This window comes from Doryrhamphus excisus, chromosome 4 (genome assembly GCF_030265055.1).
Source record: "Doryrhamphus excisus isolate RoL2022-K1 chromosome 4, RoL_Dexc_1.0, whole genome shotgun sequence".
Classification (NCBI taxonomy): domain Eukaryota; kingdom Metazoa; phylum Chordata; class Actinopteri; order Syngnathiformes; family Syngnathidae; genus Doryrhamphus; species Doryrhamphus excisus.
The window spans coordinates 20414769-20431359 of record NC_080469.1 but is presented as its reverse complement, the minus strand read 5'-3'; the positions used below and the strand labels follow the sequence as shown (position 1 = coordinate 20431359).

The following is a 16591-nucleotide window of genomic DNA, read 5'->3' as shown; positions in this document are numbered from 1 at the left end:
GATGAACGGGACTGGACTAACCTGGAAGCATTTATTTTAACCGAGGAGGAGGAGGAGGACATGTTTAGTTAAGCCTTGCTCTGGTGATGAATACGATTGGTGAAAGCAATGAAATGCTGCTTCCTGGCTTCTTTCCTTCCTTCTCCTGGATCAGGTTACTCATAATCGCACATCCTGCATGGCCAAGGTTTTTTTGGCAGCGCTCACCCCCAGAGAAAGGCATGGTGCCCAATCTGGGAACCTACTCACCGGTAGGTCCTTAAGAGACCTTCAGGTATCCACACTCAAAATGACATGTACAAATGTATGGGGGGGCGGGGGACAAAAAGTAATTGGGAGCTGAGCTAGAAGCAGCTGTAATGTTGAGCAACCACACACAAATTGTGTTTGGAGGACAATACATTCATTCATTCATTCATTCAATTTCTACCGCTTTTCCTCACGAGGGTCGCGGGGGTGCTGGAGCCTATCCCAGCTGTCTTTGGGCAAGAGGCGGGGTACACCCTGGACTGGTCGCCAGCCAATCACAGGGCACATATAGACAAACAACCATTCACACTCACATTCATACCTATGGACAATTTGGAGTCACCAATTAACCTAGCATGTTTTTGGAATGTGGGAGGAAACCGGAGTACCCGGAGAAAACCCACGTATGCACGGGGAGAACATGCAAACTCCACACAGAGATGGCCGAGAATTGAACCCGGGTCTCCTAGCTGTGAGGTCTGCGCGCTAACCACTAGACCACCGTGCCGCCGAGGACAATACATAATTAGTATAATGACAACAAAATAGATAACCCGTATGCTATTAATAAGAGCAGGCTACTTTGGAATGGTTTGTTGAGGCTGCACGGCGGTTAGTGGTTAGCTAGGAGACCCGAGTTCAGTCCCACCCTCGGCTATCTCTGTGTGGAGTTTGCATGTTCTCCCCGTGCATGCGTGGGTTTTCTCCCGGTACTCCGGTTTCCTCCCACATTCCAAAAACATGCTAGGTTAATTGGCGACTCCAAATTGTCCATAGGTATGAATGTGAGTGTGAATGGTTGTTTGTCTATATGTGCCCTGTGATTGGCTGGCCATCACTCCAGGGTGTACCCCGCCTCTCGCCCAAAGACAGCTGGGATAGGCTCCAGTACCCACACGACCTTCGTGAGGATAAGCGGTAGAAAATGAATGAATGAATGGGTCTCGTTGCCGTCTATAATGTCATATCTCTATAATAACGAAACGCTGCTGCAGGTTATAGCCCCGTCCCAGCCCCTCTTTTTGTTGTCCTTACTTGCTCTCCGCACCGATCAAATAGGCAGCATCAGTGGATTAACAGGATATTACGAGTGGCACCCAGTGTAAACACGCATTTAAAGTGACACTTTTGAACTCATGGTTGGCCCTGATTGTTTATTTTTTTGGAGGTGGGGGGGTATATATGGAAAAAAATGGTTCACCTTTGATAGCTGCAGGTCACTGAAGGTGAGATGAGCGTGAGTGTTAGGAAGGAGGTACTTTTCCTCCTGGATGTGGATGAAAAAAAGACATATTATAATCTATCTGATAAATATCAAACAGCCTGCAATGATCAGCTGAAAGCAATTTGTATGAGGGGGGGAGGGGGGGAGCGTCGGGTCCAGTCATTCTCTCTCCTGTCATCTATCACGGACCACAAGCTCGGAGCCAAAGTACACAAAACCTCCAAATTGCTGTCATATGGAGTACAAGTACAGAAAAAAAAGCCTTCATTTTCCTTTGTCTACACTTCAAATAAACGTTTTTTTTTCTCTCAGCATCGCAGCTTTTCAGAGGGAGAGAGAGCGAGATGGGAGTCATGAGCCGTTTCCTTTGTTTGTTGAATTGTTGGCTGCACAACCGTTACGGAGATGGCTTGCATTGTTGAAGTGTGTGTTTAATGTGGTGCAGTTTTTAAATAAAATCAAAATTAAGAAAATGTAAAAAAAAAAAAACCCAGGGCAGCTGTGGCTACAGATGTAGAATACCGCCACCATGAATGAGTAATCATCGTGAGGCGTTTTGGGTGCCTTGGTACAAATTCTGATACGTTATTATTAGCCTTATCCGTTTCATTCTTCAAGGGTAAGAAAGTAAGGAGGGGGGCGGGGCTCGGCGGCCCCGTATCATAGTATTTTTCAACAATAGTGTCTGGGATGCAGGTTGTCCAAAATCCAGCCTTGATTCTAGAATTTAGGCCAGGGGTCTCAAACTCAATTTACTTGGGGGCCACTGGAGCTCGGGTCTGGGTGAGACTGGGCCGCATCAGGTTTTCCACAAAACCCCCCCAAAAAACGCATTTAATAAAAACAAAAAATTAAAAAAAAAAACGTCGCTTTGGTTCCAATTTTCTACAAGAAAAGCTCTGATAAAACATTCCACTGTTCTCAAATATCTTAATTTTTATTTTTCTATACAAAATAAGATGAAAAATAAATAAACAAATCAAGAAAAAAGAAAATCAACCAATCAGTAATAAATAAATATAGTAATAATAATAAAACGGCAAATAATAAAAACTTAAGAAACCACATATAGTTGGTGGGTAGACGAATTAGTTTTTTCAGATTAAAATGAACAAAGCATTATTAGAGCCCTGTAGACATGACAAAACACGACTATAGTCACATTTATACTCTTTTTATTTACAACATATTGCGCAACTGCAGGGTCTTGAGACACATGCTAACTCGCAAACTAGAGAGCTAGCGACCTAAACGGTAGCCTTCAAGTTATTTCCTTTAAACTTAAATAGCCAAAAACTTACCACTTCCACACGGGTAGGGAGGATAACTATTAACAGTTATTTAACCTTTAACATGAACATTAATCAAACGTAATAATTTTTTCTGGGTACATGATACCATACAGCATCCATATCAAACTTGTGCGGGCCGCACTAACATTAAACTTTCATATCAAGGCGGGGGTCCTGCGGGCCACATTTGTGCGTGTTTGAGACCCCTGATTTAGGCAGTTTCAAATAATAAGTGTGTCTGTACCTTTAATGCTAATGAGCTACGTTTGTGATCAAACTTCCAGTTAGCAGAGCTCCGGGCTTTGTTTTAAGGTGCGTAGCGAAGCCTGTGAGGCAGATCTTTCTCATCTTTGGTGTTCAAATGTCATATATTACATCATTAAAAAGTCACAATAATTTCAAGAATATTGAATAAGAATTGCTTGTTTCCTGTCGCTAGTCAAAATCTGTGTCGCACGCCTGAAATCCCAAGGAAAAAGATTACTGCCAGACATGCCCAACCCAAGACTATTTCCATGGCAACATACGGCATGTAGCTTTGCCGCCTGACACAGCAAAGTGTTTTTGTAGTGATTAGGGGACGTTCATTTCACCTGCCCTGCATTTAATATAAAGCGCATCATCATTCACACACTTGAAATGACGGGAAAGCACTCACATAAACCGCAGCGGAAACAAGATAAGAGCGCCCTGTGTTGCGCTTGGGCCCTCCCCGTCTCCTTCTCCAAACATTTTCCTCCCGGGCCGACGTGCCAAGCGGCGCATCCGTCATCCCCCTTTCGTGACTCGGCGCCGGGTCGGGCCCTGCTGTAACGTAGAATGGCTGAAGGAAAGCACCATGAATCATCCTCTCTTTTTTGCTCTGCTGCTGCTTTTCGCTGCACTTCAGCCATAAGAAAACCAGCTGGGAGAAAATCAGCAGCAGGTAAGACGACGTGAATGTACCATTCATTCATTCATTCATTTTCTACCACTTTTCCTCACGAGGGTCGCGGGGGTGCTGGAGCCTATCCCAGCTGTCTTCGGGCGAGAGGCGGGGTACACTCTGGACTGGTCGCCGGCCAATCACAGGGCACATATAGACAAACAACCATTCACACTCACATTCATACCTATGGACAATTTGGAGTCACCAATTAACCTAGCATGTTTTTGGAATGTGGGAGGAAACCGGAGTACCCGGAGAAAACCCACGCATGAACAAGGAGAACATGCAAACTCCACACAGAGATGGCCGAGGGTGGAATTGAACCCTGGTCTCCTAGCTGTGAGGTCTGCGCGCTAACCACTAGACCACCGTGCCACCGTGAATGTACCATATATTCAATATTCGGGCTGCCACCAAGGCCAAACAATCCTAAACATAATACAGAAGCAAATAATTGCCACAGTCTCTAATTTTGACAAAGTCTCGGGTCAAAATTGCCGCAACTGTGGCTGTAGGCAACCTCTTGATGGTGTTGTTTTTATGAACGATGGCAGTAGATGCATTTAGCGCTTTAAAATGCCGGTTGTTGCTGAAGAATGGAAATGGTAACTCTTTGAAGACACATCAGCAACATTGGTTCTATTTCTGCTGTGTGGTGCAATATTATTGATTTTCATTGAAAATACTGATAAAATCTATGCTTTTAAATTTATTTCAAAGGTATTTCTGAGATTAATGATGAGAAAATACAGGATTATTTGCCCTCATGTGACCCTGTGTGTGTGTGTGTGTGTGTGCGTCATACATTGTTGGCCTCTTAGTCATGTGCCCACTGGGGCTCGTTGGACAGCTCTAATAGCTTTAGCATGTTTGTTTGTTATTGTGTTATTGTTAGCATGGAACATCCCACACACACACATTCAGGTGACCTTCAGGCTTTCATTTTCAAATGGTCCAAAACAGTCAGACACTCAACAACATGGACGCTCACGCTTTTTCAGCCTGCAAGCTACCTTTAAAATGACCTCGCCCCAAACCGCACCCTCCTACTGTAAATATCAACAATATATGTAGAAATATATCAATGTGTAATGTATTCACTATAGAAGAGCCAGCAGAAAAAAATGCTCCTCCTCTCAGTCTGTGTGGAAGTGGTAAGTTTTTTTCTTCTTCACCACTTTGTTTGACACACTTTTAAGTACATTGGAACGGCTAACTAGTTCGCTTGATAGCTTGCTACGCTAGCAATGGCTGTATGTTATGTCCCCGTAGTGATACCGTGATGTAAACAAAGAATAATAGGCGCGTATTAGTGACTGTAGGGGTGTTATTTCTTATCTATGAGGCTCTAATAATGTTAAAAGTGTTATTTAGAAAGTCATAGGTAAGTTTGTAGATGCACAGGTTATGAATGAATGTAGTAGACATTCAAAAAAAAAAGTCAAAAAAATCCAAAATCCAAATAAGGAACAAGAACCGGGATATAACTTTCCCACTTTTGGACAGATTTAGTAGAGATACTCAATAGTTTTAGGCCACCATTACATTTACACAAGTACACACAATCTGCACTGCAAAACCAGTGGACAGTGATCAATGATATAATAATAATTATTATATTATTAATTAGCCTATTATTATTACTATCATCATTATTCTTCTTCTGATTATTAATACTACTACTACTAGTAGTAGTAGGCTAGTATTAGCCTGCTTTTGCCCTATTATATGAAATTTGTCAGAGGATAAGCTGTAGAAAATGAAAGAATGAATGAATTTATTTTGTAAAAAAAAATCAATAAAAAATTTAAATAATCAATAAAAAATATAAAATTATTTAGGGGGACTTAAGGACATTTTAGCATTTATTTTGTAAAAAACAAAAAGCAATAAAAAAATTTAATAATCAATAAAAAATATAAAATTATTTAAGGGGGCTTATGAACATTTTACGATTTATTTTGTAAAAAAAATCAATAAAAAAATTTGAATAATCAATAAAAATATAAAATTATTTAAGGGACTTAAGAACATTTTAGGAAGGTCCTATTATATGAAATTTATCAGAGATTTTTTGTAAAAACAAAATCTATAAAAAATATCAAATTATTTAGGGGGGGCTTAAGAACATTTAGGGGGACCCTATTATATGAAATTTTTCTGAGATTTAAAAAAAAAATCAAATTATTCAGGAGGTCTGAAGAACATTTTTGGAAAAGCCCTATTATATGAAATTTGTCAGAAATTCTTTTGTTAAAAAATCAATAAAAAATATCAAATTATTTAGGGGGACTTAAGAACATTTTAGGGGGCCCTATCATATGAAATTTGTCAGAGATTTTTTGTGAAAAAAAAACTAAAATATCAAATTATTTAGGGGGACTTAAGAACATTTAGGGAGGCCCTATTATATCAAATTTGTCAGAGATTTTTTTGTAAAAAAATCTATAAAAAATATCAAATTATTTAAGGAGCCTTAAGAACATTTCAGGGGGGCCCTATCATATGAGATTTTTTGTACAAAAAAATTAACAAAAATATCAAATTATTTAGGGGACTTCGGCCCCCTAAAATGGGCCTAATGACGCCACTGTGCAGGCCGAAAATGGCCCCTGGGCCGCACTTTGGACATCTTGAAGTGACTTTCCACCTTGGAAGGGGAGGCCTCAAAGGAGGAGGTGCATCATCACATCCTGTGTGGGTGTCAACCTCAAGTGGAGAATCCACACGAGTTTTCCAGTGAGAGGAGAAGATCCTACTGCTGGATAAATCCACTTGGGGAACTTTTTGGACGACATTATTGGAGAAACAAACTCCACTTTGGTGTTTACGCACGCTTATTTGATTATTTCTTTGTTTGTGGAAATGCAAAGGAAGGATAAAGTTCCCGCGGGCTGTGTTTTGGCTGCGTGGGCCATGTGGTTGCAGTGTTGACATGCTGGAGGTACTGCACTCCATCCATGTGCTCATTAGGCGACTCTTGCATCCTCTTCAGTGAAATGAAGGACAACACGACACCCGAAATGTGGCAGGCTTTTTTTCCTGTGAATGCAGCTGTAATCATGGAGTGCCTTTAAAAAAATACAATCAGGCTCTTTTATGCGTCGAGACGGGTCTCCACTTTGCGCATATTGTCTGTGCTGAATAGCGCAATCTCCATTTGGCAGCCTCTTCACTTTTGGAGATGTGGTCGATTTTCGATTATGCATCTATTGAAATGAGCTGTTAACTGTTTTTAAGTCTGTCGGCTTGGCGTTGATTGGCAGATGAAATTGACACTCTCGTTGCCACTCGGCTTTTTTTTCTCAATCCGAGGCTAATTTGCGCGTCTGCGTTTCTCTTTGATTGCATTGGAATATCACTATGATCGATCACCCCCCCACCCCCCACCCCACCCCGGTCCTCCTTCTTCCTAGGCTAATTGCATCACATTGTCTTTTCTTGCTCGCAGGCTTTAAAATGCAGGAGAGAGTGTTATAAGTCGGTATTTTTGGGGGGGTGCCGGAAGTGGAGATGCGTAATGTGCAAAGTGAGCTTCATCTTCTCTGCGTCAAGTATAGGCAGCGTCCATCAGATATCGCATGGTGAGTATCCAACTTCCCGCATGCATGCATGCCTTTTGCGGTGTTTGCGTGCGGAAAAATGGAAATATGCAACTCATATCACCGAGATATGATTTATTTGCGCTTGTTCAGTGGAAAATATATTTTAAAATATCGTTTTGCTCGGTATTTTAACAGGGATAGACAGAAAGATAAAGTATTTTTTTATTTTTTATTGTTATATATTTGTATCTAAAACACGGGAGGCTCAGAGGAAAAATAATTAGTGATAAAGCCTCAAATCAACTTAATCATAAAGTATTATATCGTTTTTCTGCGTATAAACGAACCCTCAAATCAGCTTCACCCAAGTTATATTTACATTTAAATGTACGAAAATCGGCCCATTTTGGTGATAATCATGCATTATTATTTCAAACAAGTATTTATAATAGAGGTAAGTTTGAAAGACATTTTAAAACCCAAATGTACCTTTATTCTAGTCATATTGAGCTGGAAATAGAAAATGAAAATGTGTCAACAAGGGACATATTTGGGGAACATTCTACATAAGATATTATGGTAATAATATTTAACATGAATAAACTGGATACACTTTATAGTCATCTATGTTGGCATATTCGGAATGACAAAATCCATTTTACAGCCTAAATGCACTTTATTGTGGCGATATTGAACTCTAAAAGTGTAGAAATGCGTAGATTTCGGGGATAAAACTAATAATAATAATAATAATAAAATCAACCCTATTCTGATATGAATCTTCAAGATGAATGGAAAAACGTGCATATTTCCGCAAAAATTATGTATTTTGAAGCCTATTGGGATGCATTGTAGCGGTATTTATATTTGCAAATTGTTTTAAAATAGTAAATAGGCTACAGGCATATTTCCGGACAAAAATAATTGCAATTTAAAGCCCAAAATCAAGTGTTCAAATTTTGGTGACGTTCATCTCTAAGATGAACAAAAATGTATAATTAATAAAATAATTAACAATAATAATTAATAAAACGGTATTGCTCTTTAAAACGTACATATTACATGTATTTTATTTATTATTATGATTTATTTATTTATTAACATGATGGCAAACCCTTATTTCTGTCGTTATTGAAAAATATGTTTTAGAACATAAGGAACTAAGGAAAAAAGTTGCATATTTTGAGGAAAAATTTGTTTGCATGCAAATAATAATTATAAATATATTTCTATATTTATATAAATTATAAATACTAATTATAAAGAGACAATCCATTTGCACGCGTTTCACTGTCACCTTCAAGCGAGGGGTATGTCGTCCCTCCGGGTTGTAACACCGACCCTTCCGCCACAGTCTAAGCCGGAGGTGAAGCAGGAGGCCGGCGTGTGCAGCCCTCCGCAGGCCGCCTGTCTGTGCTCTCCGGCGGGGGCCAAGAAGAAGCAGTGCGCCAGCTGCGGCATGGACATCCACGACAGATACCTGCTCAAGGTCAGACACTCAAGGTCGATCGGGGGTTGTTTCCTGTGACTCAAGTGCACGCGTGCACGCTCCCGTGAGGGTGACGTTGTTGTGTGTGTGTGTGCACGCGCAGGTGAACGACCTGAACTGGCACCTGAGCTGCCTGGAATGCTGCGTGTGCAGAACCTCCCTGCGTCAGCACAGCAGCTGCTACGTGAAAAACAAAGACATCTACTGCAAGCTGGACTACTTCAGGTAAATAAAAGTGCACGTTTTGCGTGAGTTTTTTTTGTGTGGACACATTGCAAAGCTGCATGGGATAAACGTGCATATTATAAACAGAATACTTTCATTTTGATGATTGCGTGACGTGCTTCTTCTGTATAGGCTATTGATTTTTGTTCCATTTCAATTGCATTTTCTAAATGTTTATTATTTGTTCATGTTTGTTCTGCAAGTTAGCATTAGCACATATTAGCTCTAAACCAGGGGTCTCAAACTCGATTTACTTGGGGGCCACTGGAGCTCGGGTCTGGGTGAGACATGGGCGCATCAGGCGCATTTTTTTCAAAAAAACAAACAAACCTGCATTTATTAAAAAAAAAAACAAAAAAAAACTCCGCTTTGGTTCAGATTTTCTACAAGAAAAGCTCTGATAAAACATTCCACTGTTCTCAAATATTTTACTTTTTATTTTTCTACACAAAATAAGATGAAAAATAAATAAACAAATCAAGAATAAATAAAATCAACCAATCAGTAATAAATAAATAAATATAATAATAATAATAAAACGACAAATAATAAAAACTTAAGAAACCACATATAGTTGGTGGGTAGACAAAATATTTTTTTCAGATTAAAATGAACAAAGCATTATTAGAGCCCTGTAGACATGACAAAACACGACTATAGTCACATTTATACTCTTTTTATTTACAACATATTGCGCAACTGCAGGGTCTTGAGACACATGCTAACTCGCAAACTAGAGAGCTAGCGACCTAAACAGTAGCCTTCAAGTTATTTCCTTTAAACTTAAATAGACAAAAACTTACCACTTCCACACGGGTAGGGAGGATAACTATTAACAGTTATTTAACCTTTAACATGAACATTAATCAAACATAATAATTTTTTCTGGGTACATGATACCATACAGCAGGGGTCGGGAACCTTTTTGGCTACGAGAGCCATGAAGGCCAAATATTTAAAAATGTGTATCTGTGAGAGCCATATACATTTTTTTAAACATTGAATGCAATAAAATGTGTGCATTTTTATGTAAGACCAACAGTTTTAGATATAATGGGCTCTAATTATGTAGACCAGGCACACTATCCCACGCCAATGGGGTGTGGCCAGCACACTTTCGTGAGTAGCACAGCGTCTAATAATAAATCTAATACATGTTGCCATTAATACAACTTCTGCTGCTGCATGGTTTTGCACCGTACTCCGTACACATATTTCATTCTTTTGGCCATCTTCATCAGAAGGCTTGGTTCTGCAGCTTTAGCTAGGTGACTATTTGACTAAAGGAGGAAAGTTTACATTTACATGTTGACATCTCAATGGCCGAGGTAGAATACCGCATTACCAGTAATAATCAAGTTTTGGTGTTTGACCTGGAAAATATCATCAGGAAAGATAGATATGGTTGGCCATATTGCAGTAGAAAATAGATGGACGGATTAAAATGCATAAGAAAGTTGTTGATTTTGAATATTATTTTTAACAGTCATTTCTGTGATGGTTTACTTTAAAATGTTAGCAAAAATGCATTTTTATTGTGGTAAGAAATGCTTTAGAGCCAGATACAGTCATCAAAAGAGCCCTACCTGGCTCCCGAGCCATAGGTTCCCTACCTCTGCCATACAGCATCCATATCAAACATTAAACTTTTATATCAAGACGGGGGCCTCAAGCTAGTGTCCTGTGGGCCGCGTGTTTGAGACCCCTGCTCTAAACGTTCATCCAAACAAAGACATTGTGCACATTTTAGTTACACTGTACACCTCCAATGATGTTACATTCAATTATATATTTTACATTATAGAAAATGCATAAAATATGCTGTATTTGAATAATACTACACCAATAATTGTTTTTGAAAATACGTAGATATTTAAACCTAAAATAGAATAAATATGATTTAATAAGAATATTTTAAAATACCATTCATGGGTGCTGGAGCCTATCCCAGCTGTCTTGGGGCAAGAGGCGGGGTATACCCTGGACTGGTGGCCAGCCAATCACAATAGACAAACAACCATTCACACTCACATTCATACCTATGGACAATTTGGAGTCGCCAATTAACCTAGCATGTTTTTGGAATGTGGGAGGAAACCGGAGTACCCGGAGAAAACCCACGCATGCACGGGGAGAACATGCAAACTCCACACAGAGATGGCCGAGGGTGGAATATTTTAAAATATCATTTAAATAATAATAAAAAAAAATGTTTTTAATGAGCCCATAACTCAGTCACTGAGGTATTTGTTCATATTTATTTGTGTAAATATGCATGTTTGGTCCTTACATATATCATGACTTTCCAATGACTCCAAAGCAGCCAAATTTCTCTTGTTGACACACCTGAATCCTCGCATCACCACATGGCAGCGTTCCTGTACAAATACACCCAGAGGACACAACATTAGGTACACTGCCACGCAATTATGAGCTGCAACACAATAATCTGCCTACCGATGCTCAGTTGTCAACAATTTTTATTATGGCGCCGGTGCATGAATGTAATGTGTCGGTTAAGTGTTTCTTGCTTCCTCACAGTAGGTTTGGCACCAAGTGTGCCCAGTGTGGGCGGCAGGTGTACGCCAGCGACTGGGTGCGGCGGGCGCGGGGCAGCGTCTACCACCTGGCCTGCTTCGCCTGTTTCTCATGCAAAAGGCAACTGTCCACGGGGGAGGAGTTTGGCCTGGTGGAGGGCAGGGTCCTCTGCCGCAGCCACTACGACGTCATGCTGGACAACCTGCGCAGGGCGGCGGAAAACGGTAGGCTATAAGGCGGATCCCAACAGCGTTTTTAAGGACCTACTGCAAAATAGCTAGTCAAAGATCCTCTGTATGACAGGAGTGCTCAGCCGTTTTTAAGGACCTATCGTAAATTTATATGACGGGAGCACTGTTTTTGAGGACATACAACAAATACACCAGTCAAAGATCCTCTACATGACAGGGGTGCTCTGTTGGTTTGAAGCACATACTGCAAAAACACAAGTCAAAGATCCACTGTGACAGGAGCACTCTGTTATTTTCACAGACTGATAACAAAAACCCTTTTCCAAGATCCTCTATACAACAGGAGCAATGTGCTGTTTGCTCTTTTTAAGGACTGCAAAAACAGTAGTCAAAGAGCCTCTAGATGACAGGAGTGATCTGCCGTTTTCAAGGACATACAACAAAAACGCTAGTCAAAGATCCTCTACAAACAAAAATTATTTTCATATATCCTCTATATGACAGGAACAATCTGCTGTTGGCTGTTATTAATGACCTACTGCAAAAACGCTAGTCAAAGATCCTCTACAAACAAAAATCATTTTCATATATCCTCTATATGACAGGAGCAATCTGCTGTTTGCTGTTATTAATGACCTACTGCAAAAACAGTAGTCAAAGATCCTTTAGATGACAGGAGAACTCCTGTCAACCACAAATACGTCAGTCAAAGGTCCTCTATATGAGAGGAACACTCCACTGTTTTTATTGACCTACTGCAAAATCACCAGTCAAAGATCCTCTATATGACAGGACCGCACTACTGTTTTTATGGACCTACTGCAAAAATACTAGTCAAAGATCCTCTAGATGACAGGGCAGACTGCAAAATCACCAGTCAAAGATCCTCTAGATGCCAGGAGTGCTCTGCTGTTGTTGAGGATATACGACAAAAACACTAGACAAAGATCCCTGAGATGACAAGTGTTCTGCTGTTTTCAAGGACATACCACAAATACGCAAGTCAAAGATCCTCTCCAAACAAAAACCTTTTCAAAGATCCTGTATATGACAGGAGCGATCTGCTGTTTGCTGTTTTTAATGACCTACTGGAAAAAACACTATAGTCAAAGATCCTCTATATGACAGGACCGCACTACTGTTTTTATGGACCTACTACAAAAATACTAGTCAAAGATCCTCTAGATGACAGGGCAGACTGCAAAATCACCAGTCAAAGATCCTCTAGATGACAAGAGTGCTCTGCTGTTGTTGAGGACATACGACAAAAACACTAGACAAAGATCCTTGAGATGACAAGAGTGCTCTGTTGTTTTCAAGGACATACCACAAATACGAAAGTCAAAGATCCTCTCCAAACAAAAACCTTTTCAAAGATCCTGTATATGACAGGAGCGATTTGCTGTTTGCTGTTTTTAAGAACCTACTGGAAAAACACTATAGTCAAAGATCCTCTATATAACATGACAGCACTACTGTTTTTTCATGGACCTACTGCAAAAACACTCGTCAAAGATCCTTTAGATGACAGGGCAGACTGAAAAATCACCAGTCAAAGATCCTCTAGATGACAGGAGTGCTCTGCTGTTGTTGAGGACATAGGACAAAAACACTAGACAAAGATCCTTGAGATGACAAGAGTGCTCTGTTGTTTTCAAGGACATACCACAAATACGCAAGTCAAAGATCCTCTCCAAACAAAAACCTTTTCAAAGATCCTGTATACGACAGGAGCGATCTGCTGTTTGCTGTTTTTAAGGACCTACTGGAAAAACACTAGAGTGAAAGATCCTCTATATGACAGGACCGCACTACTGTTTTTTCATGGACCTACTGCAAAAACACTTGTCAAAGATCCTTTAGATGACAGGGCAGACTGCAAAATCACCAGTCAAAGATCCTCTAGATGACAGGAGTGCTCTGCTGTTGTTGAGGACATACGACAAAAACACTAGACAAAGATCCTTGTTTTCAAGGACATGCCACAAATACGCAAGTCAAAGATCCTCTCCAAACAAAAACCTTTTCAAAGATCCTGTATATGACAGGAGCGATCTGCTGTTTGCTGTTTTTAAGGACCTACTGGAAAAACGCAATAGTCAAAGATCCTCTATATGACAGGACCGCACTACTGTTTTTATGGACCTACTGCAAAAATACTAGTCAAAGATCCTCTAGATGACAGGGCAGACTGTAAAGACACCAGTCAAAGATCCTCTATATAAGATCCTCAGACAATTCCAAGTCCCCCTTTTTTTGCAGGAACAGGGCTGACTCTGGAGGGGGCGCTGCCCTCCGACCAGGACTGCCTGCCCAAACCGACCAAGAGGGCACGCACGTCGTTCACGGCGGAGCAGCTGCAGGTACGGTAGGTGGCGCCGTGCGTATTGCCGCTGTGCGGTCAGGTGACGTCGGTGTGTCGCAGGTGATGCAGAGCCAGTTTGCTCAGGACAACAACCCTGACGCCCAGACTCTGCAGAAACTGGCTGACCTGACGGGACTGAGCAGGCGAGTCATCCAGGTAGTCATGTTTCATCTGGAATGTCCCGCCTTCATCGTCTTTAGCTTGATTTTTTTCCTCATAATAATATCACTTATAAATATTTTGACTTTGTTATTGTAATCTTATCATTTTTTATAAAATTGTTTTTTTTTTAAACAGCCACGGCCCACAAATGGCCCCCGGGCCACTCTTTGCACACATCTGAATTAGCTCATGCATCATAGTAACCAAGTATTCCTACCAGGTTTGGTTCCAGAACTGCCGGGCGCGACACAAAAAGCAGCCCCCTCCAGGGGGATTCTCTCAGAGCAGCTCCTCGCTGGCCAGGATGCCCCCCTCCCTGCACGAAGACCACATCCAGTACTCCCCCTTCAGCAGCCCCGACAGACCACATCTACTGGCCCTGCACGGCTACCTGGAGAGTAAGACATTTTATTACCATCACAATATGAAGTAGCACTAATTACAAAATAAATTAATATTATGGCTGCACGGCGGTCCAGTGGTTAGCGTGCAGACCTCACAGCTAGGAGACCAGGGTTCAATTCCACCCTCTGCCATCTCTGTGTGGAGTTTGCATGTTCTCCCCGTGCATGCGTGGGTTTTCTCCGGGTACTCCGGTTTCCTCCCACATTCCAAAAACATGCTAGGTTAATTGGCGACTCCAAATTGTCCATAGGTATGAATGTGAGTGTGAATGGTTGTTTGTCTATATGTGCCCTGTGATTGGCTGGCCACCATTCCTAAGTTCTTAATGGATTTGGATGGAATTTTCAGGAATTGTAGGAAATTTTGGGGGTCTGGATCCAGGAATTTATTTTCAAGGATTCCTTAAAGGGGGCTACTATGCTTATTTTTCAGCCCTTTGTATTGAGTTGTGGACTCCTATAGAGCAAGCTACACACAATAACATTTTAGTTCTTCTAGAATATGCACCTATTCAGTTGTATTTTCCTTCGGATTTTGTGCTTCCTGTGAAAACTGTCTATTTTAATGTATTCCACCCACGGCCCGTCTCCAGGCACGCCCACTCCGCTGGGGTGGGTCACACTCCCGAGTGCTTAGAAGGACTTCCGGTTTGTGCTGCTAGCTGCAAACCCAACTTTGTAGGATTTTTTTGGAAGGATTGAAAAATTTCAAAGGATTCAAAGATTTTGCCACTTGTGCATATAACTCAACAGAAAATGGTCAGTAAAAAATACAGGACAGGTTTCCAACAGGTTCTACGGAATATCAAAAACTGATCCAGATAATGAAATAATTCCGGATACTCATTCATTCATTTTCTACTGTTATCCTCACAAGGGTCGTGGGGGTGCTGGCGCCTATCCCAGCTGACCTTGGGCGAGAGTCGGGGTACACCCTGGACTGGTGGCCAGCCAATCACAGGGCACATATAGACAAACAACCATTCACAGTCACATTCATACCTATGGACAATTTGGAGTGGCCAATTAACCTAGCATGTTTTTGGAATGTGGGAGGAAACCGGAGTACCCGGAGAAAACCCACGCATGCACGGGGAGAACATGCAAACTCCACACAGAGATGGCCGAAAGTGGGATTGAACTAAGGTCTCCTAGGTCTCAGCGCGCTAACCACTCGACCGCCATGCAGCCAATTCCGGATACTATGATCCATAATATGAAAAAATAGGAGAATTTTCATCATAGGAAGAAAACAAACGAAGATGTAAACATGCAAGAAACACCATCTGGAGTGTGCCAAAGGATTTGTTGATCTTTAAAACCTATGGAGCTACAGAGCCAGAAGAAAACTGCATCACATTTTTATGAATAAGTACTGAACTAATAATAATATCATTAAGATTCCGATTGCTAATGGTACGTTTTCATGCTCATAGAATCTAAATATGTGTATAAAATGCATGTAGGACTAATATTTACCGTGTAAATCACAATATGGAGGTAACTAGAGAGCGGAGGTCTGTGCTCTCGTAGTGCTTTTGATGATGTGTAGCGAAAAAAAAAAAAAAAAAAAAAAAGATGTGTAGCGAAGCCTGCCTTGGTGCCTAAAAACGTACTGTACTTTCTTCACGCAGGTCACCCTTTCTCAGTTCTTGCAGCTCCGGGTCACCTGAGCCACCCGGGTCTCCCGTTACCACAACTGCCCATCAGCCGCTGACATCCTGCATCCGCCCCACCCCACCCCCCCGCCACTTAAAGGACTTCCATTCCTCCACGGGATCAAGATTGTTGCAGCTTCTGCTCTGTTGTTGTGTTGTTGTGAGAACACGGACGCTTTTATTTATTCGGAAGAAAATCTCAGCACTTTTGAAAATGTGTCTTGACTGTACATACAGTAGATGTTGTAAATAAGCTCCAATAAAGCACCCGAGGTGTGTTTATGTTTGGTGTCGGCGTCCATCTTCAGAGAGCATTACAC

General features: G+C 41.1%; 1 protein-coding gene across 2 annotated transcripts; it reads left to right on the top strand.

Moving 5' to 3' along the window:
- The first annotated feature begins 6437 nt into the window (after nucleotides 1-6437).
- On the top strand, nucleotides 6438-16390 carry lhx6b (LIM homeobox 6b). 2 transcript variants are annotated; one of them, XM_058070862.1, is made up of 9 exons: nucleotides 6438-6517; nucleotides 7146-7278; nucleotides 8594-8728; nucleotides 8832-8953; nucleotides 11495-11715; nucleotides 13945-14045; nucleotides 14108-14203; nucleotides 14430-14607; nucleotides 16248-16390. In XM_058070862.1, the coding sequence occupies exons 2-9, from the start codon at nucleotides 7276-7278 to the stop codon at nucleotides 16328-16330; spliced, it is 939 nt and encodes a 312-aa protein (XP_057926845.1). In that variant the 5' UTR covers nucleotides 6438-6517; nucleotides 7146-7275; the 3' UTR covers nucleotides 16331-16390. The 2 variants fall into 2 exon arrangements, with proteins under 2 accessions (XP_057926845.1, XP_057926844.1); XM_058070861.1 differs by lacking the exon at nucleotides 6438-6517 and having other exon boundaries at nucleotides 7129-7278.
- Nucleotides 16391-16591: the final 201 nt, after the last annotated feature.

Bases quoted from the DNA above. Each gene is read 5' to 3' on its own strand.
- lhx6b (XM_058070862.1), top strand. The intron at 11,716-13,944 runs GTAGGCTATAAG...CTTTTTTTGCAG, and splicing joins GCGCAGGGCGGCGGAAAACG to GAACAGGGCTGACTCTGGAG. The intron at 14,608-16,247 runs GTAAGACATTTT...TTCTTCACGCAG, and splicing joins CCTGCACGGCTACCTGGAGA to GTCACCCTTTCTCAGTTCTT.